General features: G+C 41.2%; 2 protein-coding genes across 8 annotated transcripts in view; both read right to left on the bottom strand.

The window, feature by feature from the left end:
- Positions 1–660: 660 nt before the first annotated feature.
- Positions 661–14,303, bottom strand: KDELR2 (KDEL endoplasmic reticulum protein retention receptor 2). Its single transcript, XM_074919419.1, has 5 exons — positions 14,098–14,303; positions 7,099–7,199; positions 3,982–4,140; positions 2,691–2,943; positions 661–1,886 (listed from the first exon to the last, which is right to left on the bottom strand). Exons 1-5 carry the CDS (start codon positions 14,186–14,188, stop codon positions 1,852–1,854), a joined length of 639 nt encoding a protein of 212 aa, XP_074775520.1. The 5' UTR covers positions 14,189–14,303; the 3' UTR covers positions 661–1,851.
- A 6,338-nt stretch (positions 14,304–20,641) lies between these two features.
- Positions 20,642–24,166, bottom strand: part of OTOA (otoancorin) — a 41,985-nt gene continuing 38,460 nt past the window's right edge. For all 7 annotated transcript variants that reach the window (XM_074919795.1, XM_074919802.1, XM_074919799.1 and 4 more), the window contains 3 exons: positions 23,379–23,571; positions 22,145–22,228; positions 20,642–21,570 (listed from right to left, as the gene is read on the bottom strand). In XM_074919795.1, the coding sequence (XP_074775896.1) occupies positions 22,161–22,228; positions 23,379–23,571 (261 nt within the window). In that variant the 3' untranslated portion in view covers positions 20,642–21,570; positions 22,145–22,160. The remainder of the gene's footprint in view (positions 21,571–22,144; positions 22,229–23,378; positions 23,572–24,166) is intronic.

Consider the following 24,166-nt stretch of genomic DNA (forward strand, 5'->3'; position numbering starts at 1 on the left):
GCCGGCAGCAGGGGCGGGCCCGCGGCACCGCCGCGGCGAGGGAAGGCAGAGGGAGCTGCCGGCTTGGGTTGGAGCGGCCCTGCTCCCCTCTCCGGGCGCTCGCGGGACACACCCGAGAGGGACCCTGCAACTGAATCAAAGGACACCGCTAACCCCGAGGCAGTCAGTAACCTACCCCGGCCCTGCAGAGTGCTCTCTCCTACCGACAAGCACCGCTCTCACAGCGCTCTGGGGCTGCAGCTAGGACAGCGTTTAGTTACAGGGTCAGACCTTGTTTTAATCAGCTCTGAACAGCAATGGGATACTCAGTGTAGTGTCCAGGATAGGAGAGCGCAGCATCTTGGCATATGCACTCTGCAGATAAAAAAACCTATTCACAGTTGGGGTTAGGAATGATAACCACTGCTAACTAGGGGGCAACCATAGTAAACTACATTAGAGAAGATACATCAAAAACATATACAAAGTACCAAACCCTCCTCCAAATGACCTTTTACAGAACAAGCAGAACTAAGTCACCATTTCTTCATCCAGTGATAATGCCCCTTGTAGCCTTAAAAAGTTAATATAATTGTTTGCTCTGATGAAATTAAGTTCCTTACTACTTTTCATTCAGTCCCAGGCTAACAGAAAACTTTAATTCAGGAATAAAAAAAAACATTTTCACCATTTCATAAAGTGTTTATTGAGGATGGTAACACAGGATAAATCATGCAACAGCTCAGTAAAAAAAGGGAATCATTTAAAGGATAAAGAATGGTAACTGGTGCTGCTGATTTTGAAAAGTTTATAAAAAAAATATTAATTGTCCAAAAGTGACATCAAAAACCACTTGAAGCTGAACATGGAAGTTGCTTATAAAGCATTCATTTAAAAGAAAATGTAGATACTGTTTAAAATGATCACCTACAGATTACTGTTATCAACAACTTACAAGTCTCCCATTTCTAAAGCTGCAGTGGTGTAGCAGGGCTGTACATCCCAGATATTTAACCTTCTTTTCCTGGACAAAGAATAGTCACAAACATTTGCCACTAAGCAACACAACTGCACCTCTTACCCTTCACGACCTGCGCTGCCAGGTGCTTTCATCACTGGGATTACCTTCCCAAACATCATGGCAAAACAGGAAAGGGGCCCATCCTTGTGGCCTCAACAGATTTCCTTACTGTCCTCTTGCCATCAGCCTGTTTTAGAAGGAGAACAGCTACAAAATGTGACTGTTCCCCTTCTAGCACCAACATATATTTTAAAGAAGAAAACTCCATGTCAGCAGATGGCACAAAGACTGGGCACCAGCACATCACATTGAACATCGGTGGTTTCAGATTTAGAGTTGACATATATTCACCTTTTGGAAAAAAATAAATATAGTGGAATGAAAATTGAATCAAAGGGAAAGAACAGATGACTACCATCCATCAAGGATGCACATATCTGTGCACTGGAAAAAAAAAAAAAAAAGAAAAAAAAAATCAGTCATTTCAAAGAAATTCTTGAAAATTAAAAAAAAAAGTTTGCACTTGTTCCTGGTCATAAACAATCTCACAAAAATTTCACTTTTGGAACTATTCCAATTGAAACTATACACTGAATTTATTAATACAGTATAAGTTTCTTTATGTAAAAAATCTTTATACATAGTAATAAAAAAGATAAAGGCAAGATGCATCAAACAGAAATCTGCTGGTTGTTTTTCCTCCGTTCTTACAGAGCCGCTGATGACTACCTGCACTATAAAGAGCTGTGTTTCTGACTTTCTGTCTCAAGCATCTTCGCCTTTGCTTGTGATAAGGATTGTTCTGTCCAAGCATCCAAAAGGACAGATGCTGGTGATGTTTTTTTTGGCACTTACGCTGGCAAACTGAGCTTCTTTCCCTTGAGTACTGTGAGGAAAAGTAGGAAAGAAAACAATTAGTAAAACAAAGATGTGGTCTAGGAAAAGCACATACTGTTTAAATTTCAAAGGGACCAAAACCTGTCACACAGAGTCACTCAGTACAGAACAGGTGCACCGCAGACAGTCCTCCCAAGCTTGCCTCTCTCTAATACATGCTACTAAAACGGTGATAAATTAACAACTATTCCAATCCTGCCCTCTTGTGGCACCCTGGAATTCTCACTTTTCATCCTCACAGGACATACTAGCCTATGACTGGGGTTTCTTAACAGTTAGGACTAAAAACACCACAGTCCCATATAGCTCTGTAGAGATATGATGGAAGCTGGAATGTGAATAAGGATAGAATTACTAATACACCCAGCAGAAATGACTGCTTCTACACTTAGCATGAACAGAAACATCCAAAATCCTTTGGACTCTTGAGTATTTAAAACACTGAGAAAGGTGTCTGTAAGCATGGAATCTGCACAGAGCAGTGTACATTGTCAAGAGAAGCATATGGATCACGCTCATCAATGGAAGACAACAGCAACATGTATTTGGCCATACTCATTTTAACCTTGTCAATTAAGTTCATCAGACCATTTATACTCTATCCATACTCAAAAGCAATCCTCAGAAATGCCCCATGCTAGCAGAAAGTGTACTTCATAAATCTATCAAGGAGGTTCCAGTGATAATTTGCACACAGAATTAACAACCTAGTAATGTCGATACAGCAGATTCCTGTGAGCGTGTTAACTGCTACATTCCACAAGCTGAAGCTGGAAGTTATTGCATGACTTACCTTTTGTAACATACAAATAGAAGAAGTCACAGTAAAGAACGGTCTGGACCACACCAGCAACAACAGCTATGAGGTCAAAAAATCCCTCAAAATAGTAGCGCCAAATCCAGTTGACTAAGTACAAGGCACGGTACAGACCCAAGAAGAAAAGGTAGTGGGTAGTGATGGTCTCTGCTTCCCCAGTTTTGCTGATCATAAAAAGTTGAGGGAGAATAGCAACTGATTCAAGATAGATGGAGAAGGTCCACAGTATCTGAAAGAATAAAAACAACAACACACAGATATATTCAACCGCCTTACTGATTACAGAAGCACAGAAAATATTTGACTTGGCCTGACTTTTGACTCTTTAACAATGTTATGAATAGGTACAGTATTTTGGCAAACTATTCTTGGTACAGGAAAAAACAAGTGAAAGCTTCATAATCAACCACAGGATGGTATAGGGAAACAACTCTCCTGGAAAACAACAGACTCTCCGAATCAGCTGTCTAGCGAGCTGGCAGGCGTAGGTTTAGTCATGAGAAAAACTTATGTGCATCCATGAGTTCAGGATTCAGTCCCATGAAACACAGCTTACAGAGCTGGTACTGTAAAAAGCTGAAGGGAAGACAAAATCCTTTCTTACCCATCTTCTTCCAAATTTTTTAATCCATTGGTTTAAAGAATCAGTTAATACAGAACAAAATTTAACATAGTGTCTCAAAGTATTACAATTAAGATTCCTTTATTTTTTAACAAAATAATTTTACTGTACTAAATATAGAAAAGCAGCTCAGCACACTTAAAATAAGCATCTAAAGTTATTCTCTGTTTTGTGGGAAAAATTACCTGTTTGAACTCTCTACAACTACATTTTTAATATAATTTTTATCAGAGAAAACCACATAGCTGCATTTCAAACACAATACAATTCTTTCCAATACTCCTGAACATCTGTGTTTCTACAAAAAAATTCAAGAAGTATTGCAATTCCTTTTGTTTTCACCAGTTTGTTGGCACCAACTATTCACAAACTGCATAAAAGGAAGGATACTTTTGAAATAATATAACCATCAGAGTGTACTGTCTTCTGCTTAATAAAATAATCAGTGTTGATAATAATGCTAGTCTCATGAAGTGCCTTAAATTTTCACAGAAATCTATATTGTAAAGATGCTTTAAGGAAACAGGATTAGCCTGAACCTACTAAACATATGCATCTTTCAAGCATTCCTCAATCAGCCTAAAAATACTCATCTTCATATTTTGGAGAAAAAAAAGTATAACCTCCTGCCCACAATCAACTCACCTCCAGAGGAGAGAAGTCATGATTGACAAGAAATGAGAGTCCACCAACAGGAACTATCAGAAACTCCACTCTGAACGTATCATGGTTTCCATCATAGGTGGCCTTAAATTTCATGTAGATCAGATACACAGTGGCATATGAGCAGGCAATGTAGATAAGCTAGAGCAAGGAAAAAAAAAGCAAAAACCAAAACAACACACAGAAGTTGCAGGATTAGATCAAACTCACTAAACATTCCCATAAAAGACATTCCCAGGCACTAAGAGGAATAAGTGCTGTCTTTTTTGGTTGTTTGTATTGTTTGTTTACATGCTTTTGCAGTTCCAGGCTATGTGGTAGTATTTATCTTTGCTCAGCAGAGTGATAATTCAAAACCAGTAAACTCTGGGCTCTAGTGATTTTGTTGCTTTAAAAGCATCACCTTGCCTCTCGTTGAAGTGACTGTCCGAAGTTTCTTTAAAGATCTTTCCTAAGTAGGCAGAACTAAGGAACTGACTGGAGAAAGAACACCCCTTCTGCTGCTGTGGGAGAAGCACTGGCCCAAAACATTTACATTAAAAGCATATATGTAGTAATGATGAAAGGGGTCTTCTAACATTCAAAAAGCCTAGGAGTGGTGTGGCCTATGTGGCAATCAAAAACCTATTTGATAAGCCCCATTAGGACTCAGCCATTTAACATATCACAAATTAGCTGATTTCATTCAGACCTTTAAACATCTCTAAAATCTGAAGAGTGGCAAGTGGACTGTGTTCTCCACCAACCAACAGGCCATAAAACCTGAAAAACTAACAGACTGCTAGAAGCACTGAACCAGAGCTCAGTTTCAGTTGATGTCTAACGTTACAATTTCTAATTGTTATGATACGGCAGACTTCATAGTTATTCCCCGTGGAATAGGCAAATAGCCTTATTTTACAGAAGAGAAAACAGAGAGAATACATGGCTTTCTAAAGGTCAATCTGCCATCATCAGGACAGAGCCCACATTGTCCTGGAGACAACACAGTACAGTAGGACTAGACAAACAGTTTAGCTTCTGCCTTAGTTTCATCACAGAGATTAAATATTCCAAGCCATTTATCACATTAAATATAGGTTCTTTACAACTGAAAAGTAACAGATTAAAACCCCCACTGTTTGCAGATGCTACAAATCACTAAAAGTGCTGTTCACAGATGGAAAATGTTACAAATACTGTATTAAGGAGCTCAGAATCTGAAGACTCGACTACACTCGCACCCTAGCTGACTGGAGATAAAGGACCACAGGATGGGATATCAGATATAGGGAACCCCTACTACACGTGTAAACTAATCATAATTGGTAGGGTCATAGAAGACACTAAGGAAGTGTGAATTAACTCCTTATTTGTGATTTCTTCATGAGAATTATGGTGTGTTCTGGGACCCCCAAGAAGTTTTCATTTTTAAAGATAACAAAACAAAAGAATGGTAGAAAAATGACTGCAGAGTGCATCAGCAGAAATGCATCTGATATGCAGATACAGGTACCATGAAAAAGAAACTATAAGATATAGAACACTACAGATCACAAAACTTAGTCTGCAGGTCATTAAGAAAGGTAGGCAATGCCAATTTTTGTATTTCTGTATATCTTCCTGGAATGCAGAAGAAACTATTTTTCCTAAGTATGTGATGATCACTGCCAAATACAGCTAGTTGGCACCTGTAGTTTAATAAATATTTCTCTACAAACACTGAAGAAAGTCCTAATTACAGAAATTAATACATTTCTTTGCTGCAAATGACAGCACTTTCCTCAGAAAGTTCATTTAGTTATGCTCTGGGTAAGATTCTTTGTAGAGTAGTTCCTGTTCTCTACAACTGTGTAATGTTATATACCCCTAAATATATGTAGATAGAACAAGAAGCTGTGTTGGGACACTCGAGCAACTTTGTCTTGGCACTACAATATTGGGCTCAAAGCCAATTACATCTAACAGTCTCTCTAAGCAGTAACCTTTAACAGAGGCTTCCGTTTTGCAATTTAATAGTGGATTTGAACAGAGGACCACTCTTTCATTACTGGAAAGACTCAGTTCAGCATGAAGCTGAGTATCACAAGTGTAATTTCCCATACTCATTCCTTTTCTGGGTAGGAGGACTGCAGAACAAAGACATGGTCATGACCCCGAAATCATAACCAATAAATGAAATGCAGAAAAACCTAGCTGCTCCTTCAGTGCACCCAACAGTAGCTTTCAATATTCTCAGAAATTACACAGGGAAAAAAACTTGTGTTTCAAGAATATTTTACTCAATTCACAGTTCTGCACCTAGACTGTTATTATTAAAGCTTAAGCATAAACATTTGATTTGTTAAAAGGCAAGAGTGTGAGTTTAAGATTTAAAATTTTATTTTATGGTATTATTCCCCTGATTCTTCAGTATGTTTTGCATTATTGACTACCTAGTCTTTCCTCTTGGCAAAGTTATACTACCCTCTATCTCAGTTAAAGTTGAAGAGCATAAAAAAATCCAGGAGTAAAGGAACTGGATTAAAAATGTGTCTGCTCTGGTGCCACAAACACACTACACTCTTCCAGTCTGCTGCTTTATTTTCTTGTACTCAGCACCAGAATTTGCGGGAATAAGTAAGAAATAACAGAACCAAATCTGGGCTCACAAATATGCAGTGGACAAGCGAACAGGATATAATCTGATGGAAGCTACATTCCTAAGAACGTACTCCTGTCAACTTTTGATCAGCCTCTGACCAGACACTAGCTGCAATTCTGGCAATGCATTTTGAATACCAATCTACCTTGGAGAGGATAAAAAGAGATTTACTTAAGCTCTAATGTCTCAGTTGAGAAATACAATTTATTTGAACTGTTTTTCCAAAAGCTTTTATTTTTAATAACCAAAACATCACTTGTTCTAAATGTCACGGTCCCCATAGGGTTTTTAAAAATTGCATGTAGGGTGTAGGAAAAAGTGGTTTGAGTCCATCTCTCACATTCTTTATCCAAAGCTGGTCTAAAACTTATTCTGTAGTAACTATGCAGTGGGCCATTTAAAGAGGCTTTTATTAATGAAATTATGCTCTCTGCATACACCATTACTAGCTTTTCTAACTCTTCAGTATACTCTACCTTCATAGATGTGTTATACAATGAAATGAATGAAGTGAAGAGGTCCAGATAACGGGTAGTGAAGACCAGTGCAAACAGAAGCTGGCTTTTCCCAGAAATACCTAAAGCAATAAAGGAAATAATTAATTATTCAAAAAGTGGTGATGTACTTTAAAACACTTGATGCCAAGGAGGAGAAAAGATATAGCCTTTATTTCTAAGCAAGTTGATTACAAAATTAGGACAAAATCCAGGCTTCCAAACTGTACAAACAGAACTGTAAGGCCATATATCTCAGTAGCGTGCATGTAAGTTACCTTATGCTGGAAGAGGTGCTAGCACTACACAAGATTTAGAAGTTACTCACAGCAGATAGCTTGCAGGTGATATATTTGGAGATTACACTATCTGTTCTGCATTATTACTGGGCACTATGCAGCATGGCTGCATTAGCTTTCAATTCTCAGAGTGCTGTCACATGCCTCAGTCCATTCTTTAGATGCTGAATAGCTGGAAAGGTACAAGGGCAATAGATACTACAGATCCAGTGATAATCAGAAAGTATGCCAGCACCAATAACATGACTTTAAAGGGATAAATTGATTTTAAAACATAAGGCAATTAAATTCAGAAACTTAACTGATCACATGCTGGGGGAAAATAATAAAATCAGTCAAAACCAGATGTTACTATGTACTGTAACAAAATTTTAAGAAGAGAGAAGTGAGCTAAAATGACAAACATCTACATTGCATCTTCAAAGTAACTTTCTATTTTAGGTCAAAGCCCCAACAACAAAACATTTGTTTATACATTAATTTCAGCCAGTAGAGCAGAGCTAGAAGCATAAAAACTTTGCACAGTCACTAAATGCTTCTGAAAACTGAGGTGAAGCATCACTCCATAATACTGATGTAGTGGTGGTGTCACAGCAGGGGGACAAAACAACCTAGCCTGTGCCTCTATCTTGTTATTCCAATTATTCTTGTTTTCAGTCATCCAGGGTGAAAATATTTGAATCTGTTCAGCTAAGCATGCAAATATTGTTCAAAAAACAGGAGGGAAAAAGAGTCTTTAGGAGAGAGTTATGATGCAAGGCTGAAAATCCTTGTCCCTTTATACAGTGATATTTCTGAGAAAGGCTTTTATTAACAGTGCCATAAAGCAATTAGAAGAAAGGCTATCTGCTGTGGTTATTGAACTCCTTTCCCACTCTGGCTTAAGAAACACTGAATAAGCTGCCCCAGATGAAGAGGCTTTATGTTTATACATAAAGCACAGGAATGGCTGAAACAGTGACAATTAAAAACGTTTTTTCTTTGCAGCTTTCATACATGAAATGTCTACGGAGGTGAGCCTAATGTACTACTTGCAGAACAACCCAACTGCCCATAAGCAACTGTAGTACAGGAAACAGCAAATGCCTCAAAACCTACAGTTCTGCAGGCTGAAAAACTATAAAACAAAAGCTTTATTAAAAAAAAAAAAACAAACCAACAAAAACAACAAAACAAAAACCCCCAAAACAAACCACTTCGTAAAGTTAAAAAAAAAAAAAAAAAAGGTTTGACATTTCTTGAACTAGAACCATGTTGCAAAGACAGCTGAAGCAGCACTCTCAGCTGCATCCCAGGTGCACTCGCTGACATTACAACTCTTGACAGAGCCCTGCTCTCATGCCAGTAAACCCTCTCAGCAAGGAACACTGTCCTAAGGTCAAAACCTACAGGACAAAGAAATCCACCTGGACAGATTACAGTACAGCAATCATGCTACAGCATATAGTTATGTTAAATTATTTAGCATGCTGTTTTCTTTTAATAAATAGCAAAAAGCAAAAACAGAAAAAAAAGGCATGTAATAAACATTAATTATTAACAACAGCTATAAATTTGGATCTGGAGGTATTGTCACAAAAATACATGTAATATGCTTGACAAATTCCTCTAAGCCATTGTCAGCCTCACCTACCCCCCAAACCAAAAGTTGTGTTTTATTAAGGCTTTCAGTATTTTCACTGAATTTTGAATCTTTAGAACAGTCAGATGTTCCTGAAACACATTCTAAAGTCACAACTAGTTTTCAAGTTATGTAGGCTAGACTAAGCAAGGTTCAAAGTTTAAAGCAAAGACCTTCAGAGAGACAGGCAAACTGGGAAAAAGATCTATACCAGAATCACAGAATCATCTAGGCTGGAAAAGACCTAATACCACCACTAGCAAAAATGAGGGGTGTAAACAGGTAAACACTCTGCCACATGAATTTGATGCATTTCAAAACTTCAGGAAATACAACAATATACCTGCCACAGCGCTGACCTTGGCTCATGGTTGGCAACTGCAATACACTGGGCCCACAATGCTGTTCTCACCCTTCTCCCTTTGCTTTTACTCCCACAAACACTACTTAGTTCTTGAGCTAAATAAACACACATTTTTATTTCTTATTCCCAAGCTCTGGGGTCAAATTTTGAAGAGTCAAACCTCTCATTTTTGTTTTGTAAAAACACACATGGAAAAACTTCCACTTCTGCACTCTGGCTTGGCTAAAAGCAATAGAATGAAACTTTAATTCAAAAGCTCACCTGATTTTCACAGCCAGGGAATACAGCAGAGCTGAAATTGTAGTACTGTCTCATCAACTTCAATTTGTTATTATGAATTAGGTAAAGAGCAACAGGCAGCACTAGAGGCATGCAGTCAACCTGGCTGTGGAGTGTGTATGCTACTTACTAACTCTGAACTGCCTATCACAACCATAAAATCTACAAACAAAAGTTTTTCTAAGGAAAGCAAGTCCATACTTTGTCATGTAAACTTCACAGACTTTTTGAAGTATTTAACAACAAAAAAAGGTTTTTTCATTATGAAGTCCACATCAGCCACAGAACCACAACTGCTTTGGTTCTAATAAAGTACTAACATTAAGAATCCTGTACTTTCAATTTAAAAACCCAACCCAACTCTAAACACAAATTTGTCAGTTGAGAAAGGCAAAATTTTCCTTCAAAGAGAGCGAAGAAATTCCAAACCTACCTAAAGCAGCATTTTTTGAGACATAAATTGGCAGCAGACAGTGGCAAAGCACTGTCTGAAGTCTTCAACATAGCATACAATCTGGTCCATACCAGACAAACGAAATTATGAGAGACAGTTACACTATGTATCAGAAGTATTAAACATTTACCATCTACACTACTTCTTTACAGTGTTCAGCATATAATTTGACAAGTCTTGCAACTGCAGGTCACCTTTAACACTTGACAAATGACACTGAGAAACACAAATCAATTTTCAGGCAGTAATTCACAGTGCAAACAATCTAATTTGACTTGGAATGGATTAGAAAATACAGTCTGAACATGACAATGTTTGAAAGCACAGGATTCTTCAAGTCTCATGAATTTCCTAATTATGACATGAAGTCAATAATGGAGTTACCTGCTATATTCTCCATGGCTCCTAGTAATTATTTTTGAGCTGTTATTTGGAGTGGCAAACATTTTTCTAAATTCTAAATTTGGAAACTCAAGTAACCAGTCATGCAAAAAATTGCTTCCCTGCCAGCTCTGAAATCATGACTTGATTTTCTTTCCCCTTGTTCTCTTTTTAACATATTGACTAAATTAGGATAGAAAAAAAAAAAAAGTTTGTCAAACACTGAAAACACAGACTGCTTCATAATGTAGATTATCCTAGCTTCACCTATTTTCCTCAATTAGAGGAGCCACTTTTTAGGAAAGAAAACAGGGACTGATGTGTCTTCAGAAAACAGCAGGTTGTGGCAGAGGTACACAGGCTGTCTCCCTCTTGTTTCCAGCTGCTTTTACAGGCCTCTGAGCTCCTCTTGGAACAAAGGCCTCAGACACACACAGATGCAACCAGAAGAGAGGAGTCGGCACCATGTGGTTTGCCAGCTCTTCATGGATCACAGCCTACAGTTTAGCAATCAGTTAGAAGCCTTATTTATTTTCCAAGCTTCTACTGCTTCGAAAGTGCACAGTTAAAGCAGCAGCTGGTTTGCCCGCATCTCCTTCGTCACCAATAACCATGGGGTATAAGTTTATTTAATTTATAAACTGCTCTAATATGCAATGTAAAGGAATCACAGAAAGCCCACTAACAAGAGGCATTTAGCAGCTGCTCAACATTAACTGGTAACTAGGGGTTATTGTTGTGTAGGACTTTAAATACATATTCACATAAAATATGTTTGTATTATGTTTTTATTAGTAGAAACCACAACTGACAACAACAAACCACTACAAGGAACAGGACAGAGCCCCCAAAATAAAATTCCGTGCTCCTTTGAGGTGGTCTTTTCATTCCAGACAAACTTTTTACAGCCTCAGATGCTAAAGTCATAGAAGTAACATGGATCTGGATTTACTCCAAGGGACTCAGGCAGAACTGGAAGACACCAAAAAACCAATCCCAGACAAATGCATCACCCATTTCATTTTTGGTTTTATCAGGAAAATGAATGAAGCAGACATTTTCTACTGAAAGATTCCACGCATGCCTGCTTGTGTTCAGGGATGCTGGCTAATGTGGTAAACAGAAGAATTGAGGGTCCTATGTAATATAGGCCCATTTACTTTTCTGTTTTGGAAAAAGTAGTACCAAAGATAATGATTGGTATGAGTGTCCTTTCTTGTAAGTAAATCCCTAGTAACAGAGATCCTCTATCACAACTGACTTAAGGAAAATATCAGATCACTTTTTAAGCAGAAAAATGGGACTAGGTTTCATTGTACTATACTGAGTAAATAACCTCATGTCCAAAGGTCACTTAAGAATCTCTTGGCTAAAACCCTATTTGAATTTTAGCCTTGCACTAGAGCTTCTCATTTTCCTTCTTCAATCAGCAAGAGATATTTATATTTAGGTTTTACATCATTAATTGTGTTGTTACTTGCAAACTTGACTGCATTTCTCCAGTAAGGCAGAGAACAGAACTCTACAGAAGAGCTGGAGAAGGCCAGGCCCTCTCCTGTCAGATCCAGACAGAATTCCTGATCCACTAGAGCCTGAGCCAGGGAAGTTCGTTCGGAAGGAGCTCTTGCACTCCATGACCTCAGAAACAATAGTTCTGCACCACCACTGCATTTGGACTGCGGAGACATTTGCTTGAGCTCTTTTGTAAAATTAAGAGCAGTTTCTGTGTTTAAAACTAATGCTATTAATTTACTATTTTTTTCTTTTGCACTATCAAGTGATTAGAAGTGACTTGACATGAAAACATACAGAAGCTGTACTTCCTCTTACCTGTAGCGCAAATCTCTTTCATTTCCTCATCCTCAATTCTTTCAGGTTGCAGCTTAAACTAATTCTTCATGCTCTTAACTGAAGATTTTACAGATAACTTGGCATTTGAACGGTATTTCATGTCAACACATGGCAAACCGATTTCAAGAATAATCACTCTTACTAACAAAGGAGAAGCTCACCAGAAAGAAGGCAAAGTCAAGCTCACAGTCAAACCCCGGGGCACAGCAAAAACGTTATTTCCAGGGTCGGTGGCGTGATCCGTGCAACACACATAGCACTGAAATGCCCATTTTGAATTACAACAACTCCTAGTTTTCTGAAAGAGATCAGCTATGCTGCAGTTAGAAGAACTGCTTGCAATTCCCTCCAACCACCACACCGTACACTCGAAGCGAGGAAGCAAACCACATCACACGGAATTCGAGCAAGCACGTACAAAACACGGGAGGAAGCACAAGCATTTCTCCCCCCGGGCTGGCAGCGGAGCCGCGGGAGCGGGGCTTCGCCCGGCGCCCAGCCCGGAGGGCGGCCGGGACCCAGCTCCCTCCTCGCCACACCTCTCCCTCTGCCACGTCAGAGCAGGCCGGGATCTCGACCCAGAGCCTGTTCTCTTCAGCCGGGAGCCTCTCTCCTACAGCTTCCTCCTGCAGCTGGCCAGTTAACAAGAAAACACTCCAGAAGCCTTATAAACGGCACGAATCGCAGTTTAATTCTTCCCGCAGCGAGGGCGGAAAACAAAAGGGAAGAAGAGGGCGCGGTAGTTTGCCCAGAACGCAAACCAGTGCGCGGAGGGAAAAGGAGGGAGCGAGGGAAACTTCAGCATCTGCAAATTGCAAGTCAGCGACTCCCAACGCTGCACCAAAACCAGCTTTCACGCACCAGAGCGGCGCTTAAAGCTGCCAACAAACACGCAGACGGAAGGCTGTGCGCTGTCAGGAAAAGCGAGAAAATAAGCTCTAGCTCTTCTTTCCCGATAGTGGCGGGGCGCGGGGAAGGGAGGGAGGCTGCCCGCCCCGCGGGGGACGCATTCCTCCCTCCTCCCCTCCTCCCAACCTGCCTCCCCATTCATTCGCTCGCCACCGGGCAGTTACATAAGGAAGGGGCGACCCTCCTGGGGACAGCCGAGGTGGTGGTGCTCGGGGATTAGAGTACAAATAATGGCAACCACCAAACCTTTAATGAAATCGCAGCTCCCCCGAGTGCGCCCCCACCCCAGAGGGGGGGATGCGGATCCCCCTTCCTCCCGCCCGGCTGCCCACCCGCTTCCCCGCACCCTGCGTTTGGAAGGGACCGAGTGAGGAGGGAGGTCGGTCAGGAGGGCGGCTGAGCCCCCTCCCGCCAGCGCTGAGGGCAGCGATCGTCCCTTTTCACCTGCCCGGGCGAGTTCTGCCCTCCCGCCCTGGGGGCCCTCGGGCGGCGACTCAAGGGGGGGGGGGACAATCCGGCCCCCCCTCCGCCTCTCCTCGCTTTATCACAGCCGCCTCCGGGCAAGTGGGGCAGGCGGGACCCCCCGTGCTGCCCCCCCCCCCCCCCCGTGAGCTCTCTTCAAGAAGCGGTCCCTCAACGGCGGCAGAGGTGATCGCAGCACCGCCCACCCCCCTGCCGCGGCGAAAAGGCGGCGATCGCGCCCAGCCCCCAGCGAGGCTCCCCTCAGGCACCGCGGCCCAGAGCTGCCCGGCCGGTCCCGCCGCCCTCCCTTCCTTTCCCTTCTTCCCCTCCCCTCGCCCGCCCAGCGGCCTTCCGCACGCACCCGCGCAGGAGCGGCTCTTCCAGATCTTGAGCAGCAGGATGATGATGGCCGCCAGGTGGGACAAGTCCCCGGTGAGGCGGAAGATGTTCATGGCGGCGGCAGAGGCGGCAGCGCAGCCCGGAGCCGGGGAGCGAAGATGGCGTAAGCTCAGCGGGCACCGAGCGACGTGGCCCGGGGACGTGGCCAGACAGCCACCGCGCCCGGTGCACCCTGGGAAACGGGAGGGGGCGGCCCCGCCCCTCCGCGCCGCCTCCCGCGGGGGCGGCCGGGCCGTTAGTCCTCAGGCGAGCCCCGGCCCGGCCCGGCCGCCCGCGGCGGGGGGCGTGCGCGACCCTCCGCCTCCCGCAGCCCTCCGAGCGCCGGCCCCGAGGGGAGCGGCCCGCGCCGGGCCCAGTGGCGGCGGGGCCGGGCTCCCGCCGGCCCCCAGGGGTCAGTCCTGGCTTCGGGTCCCGCGCTGGGCGTCCGGCGCCGAGGGCGGAGTAGGCCACGGTCCCTTTTTTTGCCTTAAACTCTTCAGAAGCCCTTTCAGATAGATTAATTGGCGGTTCTTTGTTAAGCGGCAGTAAGCAGAGAACAGAGCGGTGAGCCAGGAGCGGCTCCTGCGCGGGGGCCGCCGGCCCGCGGAGCAAGTACCCGGGATGAGCGGGGAGAGAAGCTGCCGTGAAATTCGGCCATCAGACAGCTGGCTAGTGCGGCGGTTGATATTTAATCATTATTATGATGTGTTTCTATAAACACAAACGTATTGCACGTTTTGTGCAAACGAGCTTGATTCATGGTTAGTAGCCCAAGAGAGAATGCGAATTTCCAAGAAAAGTCATTATTCCTTGCAACAGGAAGGCTTTGGGAGTTAGCGTGCTGCCTCTTTGCAGTCCTGAATCCCTAAACCTGAAGGGTATCGCCATCATAGTTGCGCAGTGTGTAGTTCAAAGAGGTATCTCCTCTTAAGCACGGCTAATAACTCACCAGTGTTCTCTAAAATTACCAGCAATCAAAACCAAAGCAAGCTAGAAAACCTCACAGGAGTAGGCTTGTGAATGTCATTGTGAATGACTGCGGAAAATAGGTAACAGGTTACCCCAGCTAAACAGTGGTGCTTTGCTTTTTTACACCATTTCAGAAAGGGTAAGTTCTTAAAAATGCCCTGGTTTGCATTGTCTCATGCCCTGTTTGAGGAACTAGGGTAAGGACTTCGCTGTTACAGAACAATGTACAGAACCACGTACTGAGAATTTCCCACAGTGGAAGGTTATATATTGTTTGAAACTATGAAAAAGATCCTAACTGCAGTCATTCATTTTCTTGTTTAAAATGTAGCATAAACACTGACATCTTTAAAAGGGCTTACATACTCCCTGGAAGAAAAGAGAACTGATTAGTACCTCCTATTGAGTTTACCTTTTTTTAGTAAGTACCCACAGTGTGACAGAAACAAATGAACTCATTTTCAGAGATTAGGCATCAAAGTCTGTCCTCTCAGGTCAGGTGATATGTTACATTTGAAAAGTTTAATAGATTTGAACTCTAAATTCGACTAATTATTTTAAACAGATATTGAATAACTTTCAGCATCAAATAATGTTTGATGTAATTACAAGCAAGTTGCCTACCTAAGGACACGTTAGGAATGGAAATCCAGTACTTGGATAATTTGTACTGAAGACAACAGCATTTGACAGAACTCCTCAGGTCCATGGTGGAGACTGCAACAGTGGAGAGAAAGTGCAGCTATGTAAGTACGACCTCTGTGGCTGCAGTGCTGGGGCACTTTCATCACTATATACAAGTGTAACAGTAAGGTCTGAAAGTACAGTTTATGTCTCAGAGTACTGGCTGAACTAGCCAGATTAGCTGTTTGACACAGGCTTGATTGAAATAGGCTCATTTTAATATGTTAGATGTAAACACTTCTAAAAGGATGAATACTGAAATAAAAGTAGCTAATAAAAACACTGACAGATGCATATCTGGAATCTTATTTTAATAGATACATTAAAGGCAGAGAGCTGACATCCCTTCTCTCTCATCAGTTCATGCAGGATATATTCAGAATTTGTTTGTGATCTAAGTTGTTTTCTGACATCTGATTAAATATTGAAACATGTCAGGCCCCAGTTAAAGATGACCTAGGGCAGCTTTAGCTGTACATCAAACCAACACAGGATTTTAACTATAGCAATGGCTATTCTTTGATAAATCAATACAGGTATTTTCTATACATGAGTTTAAAATTATCGGGGAAAGGAGTATCAGGAAATATTATCCTGCTGTATTTGTGACAGATTAGTATTTCCCACTGTTTTCACATTTCTTCTCTCGGAATTTAGTCCTGGCCTCTCTTCTCCTTGTCCCCCAAAGAGAATATCGGAGATATTAAGTGAGATGCTGTTAAATATTTATAAGGCTAATTAATAGCAGCTAAAACATTAGAAGATAAATGTTACACTGTTGCCAGCAAAGCAAGAAATCCAGCAATCACAATTCCTCCATTTAATACTCCAATGTATAGTCACTGGGATCGTAAACTCTGAAAATGCCTTGTGGTCCTGCAGCATGAGGGCAAGAAAATCCTCTCATTAATCCGGATCAGAAAAGCAGAGTGATGCTGAACACGAAGGGGCAGGAAGAGACAGATGGAGATTGGCTGCTTGCTACTCATTGCAGAAAAAAGTGTAATACATTTCTAAACTATCTATTTCTGGGTACAATTGAAGAACCAGATGTGAATTTTGATAAAAATATCCTATGGTACAAAACTGCTACAGGTCCTGATACCAGACAAGGTCAGGTGGGGTTTATGAGCTAGTCTCACGGTTTCTCTGTTTAGGGACTGAGTAGATAGATATGGAAAGACAGTCTGATAATGGATCAAGCACTTTACTAAAATATGACGTTCTGGATACCTGGATGGTACACAGATTTATTTTGTTCTCTGAAAAGTTTGTCATTTATCTGCACTTTTAAAAAAACAATGCACAAAATACTGTTTCTGAGGAGCAATTTCAGGTGTTCTGGAGTACCGATAAAAGAAATTTAACTTACATTGGAGTTTGTGTTTATTCTGTGACCTGTTTCCCTCCTGCCTTACTGGAAAGAGAAGTCAAATCCCTCACCTCAACAGCAGTGGAGCAAGCGGCCCATGAGGCTGTCCCACATTATATGGCACAGGAGAGAATATTTTACTAATCAGGACTATAAGGGAGAAAACTAAGGTTCTTAGCCCATGTATCTACAGATCTTGCTTTAAAAAAAAACCAAAACCAACAAACCCACACACTTATCAAAAACATTTTCAGGGAGATAAAGAGACCACATTGCTTAATGTTGTGTACCAGCCTAGAATATCAGCCTTTTTTGAGGAGAGGAAAAAAAAAAAGAGGAAGAGACTATTTGAAATTTGATTTCTATTTCTTTCTAGGGAAGATGGTCTGTCACAAGGGAACAAGGTACAGCAGTTTAGCGAGTCCTTGTTCCTCGACTGACATGCCCTAGTTGGCTGTGTGCACGCTGGGAAGCAGCATGTGATATCGATAACCACAATGCAGGAAATGCCAGCAAGTGCACTGTGGCCAAAGCTATGGGATTACCTGCTCAAGTGACACATTCCAGGCAACTATTCAATCCCTTGCTTAGTTGTGTCATTTCAGGTAGCTGGACCTCTCCCATAAGCCCAGGTGCATTTGGCTGGCACACCTGGGAGGCACGTCTCACATCTGCTTCACTGTGGGCAACGGGACTCTAACAAGGTCCCAGTCGAATATGATGGGGCTGCAATCTGTGTTATGGGAAAAGAAATCAGGTGGTTACGATCCTAAGATAGGTGCAGCAGCCAAGTGATAAGCTGAATCTGCCATAATGCAGTACATATTTGAGCAGATTATACAGAGGCATCTTAAAATTAAAGAAGGATGCCATTTTTTTAAAAGTATTTTTAGAGCCTCACACTGATAGGAGTTGCCTAGCTCTGATGTGACAGATTGAGATCACTGGGAGTCAAACATTCCATGTACTCTACAAAACCTGACAACAGCCATAATACCAGCTTTAACAGGGACAGTTTTCAGATGCCGTGGATGGATAATTGTTTTCTTATCTTCAGGGACTGAAAGATACCACAAATGTGGCATTTTCTCACTACCAGGTAGTAGGGATCTTTTCTCTATTGGTGATCCAGAACTAGTAGCCCCTTTCTTTTTTCTAAATGCTGGATATAAAGCTGTCAGGCACTGAAATAATAAGCCAACGAAGTATTTCTTCCCATCTGTTAACCCCTTCAGAATCCTACATCCAATCAAATCAATTAAATTAAATACCTCCTCATACATACTGCTGGTCAGGGCCACCTGTCACACAGTTCACATCACTCTGAAGAGCTAGGCCTACACCAGAGTTCTGTCAAGACTGTCAACAGTCGGATGTGTATCCCGCGGTATGTATGGCAGTGCCTAGCAACCCTCAGGGTAGTCACAAGTGGAGAGGAGCTGTAATTCTCACAATATGCAGATAAGAAAATTATTGTCATGGTATATATTCAACAGCAGGTTTATGCATTAATCTGATTTTTTTGTCGTTGTTCTTAAATATAAATGTTACAACTAAAAGGATATAGGAAAAATTAAGCTTGGTTTAAACAAATGTTATGCGCATCTACAACAAAGAGCAACATGTCTTTAAGGATCAAAGAAATCTTTCTCTGTAGTATATTCTTCCCTAAAATCCTGATGGTGTGAAAAGAGAGGGACTCTGAGACATTTTTCCCATGAATGTGTTTCAGTGATCATGTGCATTTTGTATGTAATATACATCTGTATGACTGGCGGTATCCTATGGCATGGATGCCTGCATTAAGGGATTCTGTGGTTTGTTTCACAGGAGTAAAAAAGAAAATGTACATGTTTCAGTTTCCTCTTAGTGATAGAAGTGTGCTAGATTGTAAATGGATAGCAAATTACATACATGGATTACATACTATGCATACTAGTGCTCTCCATCTCTCTCTCCTTTTCATCTATTCTTCCCACAGAAATTCAGTTTCAACAGTTTTGAGGGAGGTATCTCATGAATCACAGTTTTTGTAGAATGGGTTTCTCCATCAGTGACCTTTACAAGAGGTACATTGGCAAAAGTAAAATTGCTTTTCTACAATACTCACCATCCAAGATGCTCACACCATTTTATGAACCAAATAGGATTTGTAATCTCACCGTGAAGTACAACATGAAGTGGGTGCTCCACATTTACCCCTCCCACCCTGCTCTTATAAGAAATAGGTATGTCTTTGACCAAATGTAAATGCAATGTCAAAGTTATTAACATAATTATTAATTTAATAAAATAAATAAATAATCAAGGAGTTCAGCTATTTAAAAGCACTTGTGCTTGAAAGAAATTACAGCACAGATGGCGCAAAACAAAGAGCTCGCTCCTGTTCCAATTAAAATCTAAACTCTGACTCACATAATTGCAGACAGAATCACTCCCAGGTACATTGACAGAAGAAGATCATTTTCAGCTCATATAGATTTCTGAAGTGCTTGGGATAGCTAAGTTACATATCTCACTTAAACAGCTGAACTGGAAATGCTGACTGTCTTCTTGACTATGAAAATATTCTCCCGCATCTTCACTGAAGTGCACACAGAATTCAAGTCAGGCGATTTCTAGAAATCAAACAACCTTTTAGTACTTTCACATCTAAATGAGGCAGAACTTTTTAATGTGAAAAACCAGATACATCTTTATAATGTATTTGATTCATTAAAGCATTTTTGGGTTTCAGTGGCCATTTGCATGTATTTGCTGGGATTGATAAAACAATTTTTTTTCTATTTAAATGTCACAGTCTACTGTTTACATGCAGAAAAGGAAATGCAGTGGAAAAAGCTGGAATCTTATCATTAGTATTAGAGAAAAAGGCACAAGGCAGTAGCAACAGTAGTTCTTTGCTCATAAAATGCAGAACTAAAGCATGTAGTATTATCTGTAACATCATGTCACGTTTGTTAGTTACAGGCAAAGGTAGTTCCTAGAGCAGCAGATTGCTAAAGGGGGTGAGGGAACAGGAGGGGGTGAAAAACAGTCATGCTCTCAATGCCTACTTTGCCAGTAACAAAGCCCGGAAAATCAGGCGGGCTCCTGCTGCTGTAGGAATTACAGAATATATGGGACCGTGGTGGGAGCTGTTACTCTCAACAGCAGCATCAGCTAACATTCATCCTTCCCCCAGCACCAGCAAAACCAGCAAGCCTCCTCCCTCCAGCGCTCCCTCCCAGCCTCATTCCTATTGCTTCACCACCTGCAGCAAAATTTCAATTCTGCTTTCCGTGCTGAGAAGCTAGATGGAAGCTAGCCATAAAGTTTGCCATAAAGAAGTACAAATAAAAGTTTGAAAGGTATTTACTACAGTACGGCCCTAAATGAAAAAGCTAAACTTTTAAGTCTATGCGTTGCCTTTTTTAGACTAGAAAAGGACTTTTGCGATGGCAAAATGGAAAACTGTACCTTGTATTCTTGCCATAAAATCACACTGAACGACATCAAAATGTATGTTCACATGCAGAGGATTTTTAATGTATGGTTTTTCCATTGTTTAAAAATACTGGGGCGTGGCATGAAAAACATTAGACACGTAAGCCATATGTTGATAAAACACATTAAAATATTTGTCATTTATAATTATGAAAAATTAGTTATTACAGAGCTTGTGAAAAGTACTGGATTGACAGTCCTAGTAGTATGTAGACCCAGTGAACAGTTTTCCCTTAATATTCCCAGGTGTACAGTTCAACCCTACCTGAAGTGAAGGGACTACCTCATGATGAACATAAGCAGGTTTCCATGGTGCATCCTGCTGCATTAAATACTCATAGTATTGCCAATGCCCTCTGTGTCAACAGGACTGTGTTGAATACATACAGCCATGTGGAACATTCCACACAGGTGCTTAAATTATAAGAACACGTCATCCTTCTTATCTGAGCAGGATTTAAACCAGGAGCCCAGAGATGAAGTTATTTTATTGCAACAGCAGTAACTTTTAGTATGTTTTCTACTACGTCACACAGAAGGATAGTCTCTGTCCAGAGGAATGTACACTCTAAGTATGAGAAGAAAACACAAGAGATGGATACAATACTGTGACCAAATTAGCCAACGTAAAAAGCATTGGGTACAATACATCACTCTCCAAATAACAGGCTCCTCCCTAACACGTAAATGTATCTTTCAGTGATTTTCTCAAGAGACAGACAAGCTATTTCCAGTTTTGAAATTTGTCTGAAGTATTTGGAGGGCTCCTGTCTTACTTGTTAATGGTAAAGGCAGGGTAAGGGGATACTTCACATCACGGTGGCAGATGTTGCTTTTCAGAAATTAACCACTTTGCACTCAGGCATCTCAAAGCCTCTTGATTCTACTATTCATGCTGAGCTGCAACTCTTTATCTCTAGCATCTCCTTTGTAAGCTCCAGGACACTGAAAATCAAAAAAGCAAAGAGAAATATTAAGTCTTTTGACATACTTTGATTTGCAGTCTTAAAGACTAAGTAGAACACTTAAGCATTTGGTTTGCTTAATTGGAATTTATACCTTAAGCCCACCAGTGCTCTTGATAAATTTTAGCCTGTAAAAATAGTAAAATCCAATGAAAGTTAATGGCAATATTCTTTTAACTGGAGGTTATCAAAGTGGTAGTGGAATAAAATCTTATCAATAGACTGGAACAGGCAAAATACAGATTAATACCAACGTGTTCCAAATAACAATGCAGTAATGGATTGGTGTTACATGGAATTTTAAATATAATTTTCTTAATGTTAAGGTTGGCTTTACAGTAAAGATAAGATAAAGTGCTTTACCCTTGATTAGATTCTAAGATAGTCTAACAGAGGTACAAAACACCTTTGTAATACAGAAAAATTATTCGGAAATTGTTATCTGTATTCCAAGCAGGAGAAGGGTCTCACAGTCCTTCACCCTGTGTTGTTCACTGTTACAGGTGAACTCTGTTCCTTTTATAAAGGTACCTCTTGTTGAAAATACAACTTACCTTAACAATCATGGATTCAGAAAGGCAGGCACAGTGTAAACACAGCACACAACCAGATGCTGAAGCCACTCAAACAAGGAGCACCTGAAAAGCAGAAAGCAATGTCACAATACAGTCCAGGTCTAGTACAGACTTACGCACCCCAAAGAGGTGCAACAAATTTCAACATTTCAATCCTAATTACATTCAGCTGCTCAAAAGATGACAGTGGCCAGAACGGTCACTTCCAGTTTAGCACACAGCTCTGAAGAGAAGCATTTCATAGGGGCGGTACTCATTAGAGATAAGAATAATGAATGAGAAGCTCAAGAACTCAGGTGATATTTATCCAGAAAACTCCTCCCTTTGGCATATCTACAGAGAGAGCAGGTCACACGCACAAGGGAGCTGGGCTGAGAGCACCACTTGTGCTTCTGGGAAGGTCTGCTCTAATTCCAGCAGGGGCATCATAGCAATTTAGTTCTCCTTACTCCTATTTTAGTACCTCACCATCCCTCTCTCTTCTTCAACAGCTTATGTCTCGCTGATGTCACTAGAGGCAACAATATTTGATGTCTGATAGGGATAAATTCTCAGCATTGGCTTGACTATGTGCGAACTCTTACTCATTGCAGAATGTCCATTAACATACTTGTCAGGATAACTTGCCCAGAATAAACTGCAATATGGAGAAATGTTAAATCACTGAAGCATAGGTACTAAGAAGCTTTAATTCCAAATAGGATGGAAACAGCAGGAAAAACTATTCAAGGGGTCCTACAGTCTGGATAAAGATGCTAATCTACCTCAGTGCTACCTCCTTTCACTTGCAGCTCTGCAAACAAGGTTCTGCTGCAGAAAAAGGTTGTGATCTGAAGGTCCAGAGACGGAGAGCCCTGCCTTAAATTTAGGTAAAGAAAATGGAAAGAAGGAGAGGCAAAAACTCTCTGTTCCAGACTACATTTTACACAAACTAGTGTTTAGCATAGTGTAATACTACTAGCAGCACACAGCTGCTAATGCCATCTGACAGTCTTCCTCCATTATCTCTTTGTGTGGCTAAATCCAACAACATCCTTGCTGTTTGTCTCGGTTGGGCATGTGATTCAAGGCATGAGTTAAAAAGTTGATTAGAAAATTCACTGTAACCCACCCTCAAAATAGAGGTCTGATACTGGTGGGTGCTGTGAGACTGCACCCCACTGGTGTGTGTCCCTTTCCCTTCTAAGCAGGAGGAGGGAGCGACTCTACTCACCGCTTGCAGCTGGGGTTTGCACTGCCTGGGTAGTGCTTGCACCGCTCTGCGTCTCTGGGGTGCTTGTCCTGGCTCCGTCCAGTGCCAGCTGAAGGCTCTGGAGCTGTGATGCATTCAGATGGTCACGCTGTGATCTGGTAACCATGGCGGCATTTTCAGGGCCCAGGTTTGCTATTTGTTCTGGGGACAATGCCTAGGAGGAATAAAAGACAGAAAAATTGGTTTAGGCTGTCAATTATATAAGGCAGGTAAGGAATCAGAAGTCAGCACTGTCTTGCATTTGGAATGAGGGGAAGTAGCCTTCAACACTGTGTTGCTATAAAAGAGCTCAATAGAGCTTAAAAAAAATCCTCTGCATTTACTTCACTGACCACTCATCTATCTTTCACCCTTCTCTTTGCTGCTGGGATCTGACAGCTTGAGAAACTTCCTATGCCAACATTGTATTGGACACTTCCTCAATATATTGCTGGAGTTTAATTTTCCAGCCATTTCTTTTCTGATTTGTTCAAAGACTGATGACATTGTGCATCCTCTTGTGTTTTCATTTTCTTCCTCTTATATCTGCTCCCAAGCAACCTCACTTGAGCCTATGTTTGAGCTTTGATTACAGTTAGCAGCAGAGCAACGAGATGAAAAAAACCCCCATGCTTTAATCTCATTATTCAATTTTCTCTTTTAGACTGAAAATCTTCCAAGTTTGGTCATATTAAAACTTGTGTTAAAAATGAAACATGGCAATCATAATCTTATGGTAATTATCTTGTATCACACAGCAATTAACTAGT

Source organism: Athene noctua, chromosome 15, assembly GCF_965140245.1.
Source record: "Athene noctua chromosome 15, bAthNoc1.hap1.1, whole genome shotgun sequence".
In the NCBI taxonomy this organism is placed as follows: domain Eukaryota; kingdom Metazoa; phylum Chordata; class Aves; order Strigiformes; family Strigidae; genus Athene; species Athene noctua.

Excerpts from the sequence above, each read along its gene's own strand:
- KDELR2 (XM_074919419.1), bottom strand. The coding sequence starts at position 14,188 with ATGAACATCTTCCGCCTCACCGGGGACTTGTCCCACCTGGCGGCCATC. Across the intron at positions 7,200-14,097 it reads GAAGAGCCGCTCCTGCGCGG|GTATTTCTGGGAAAAGCCAG; the intron begins GTGCGTGCGGAA and ends TTATTGCTTTAG. Across the intron at positions 4,141-7,098 it reads TGTATAACACATCTATGAAG|CTTATCTACATTGCCTGCTC; the intron begins GTAGAGTATACT and ends TCCTTGCTCTAG.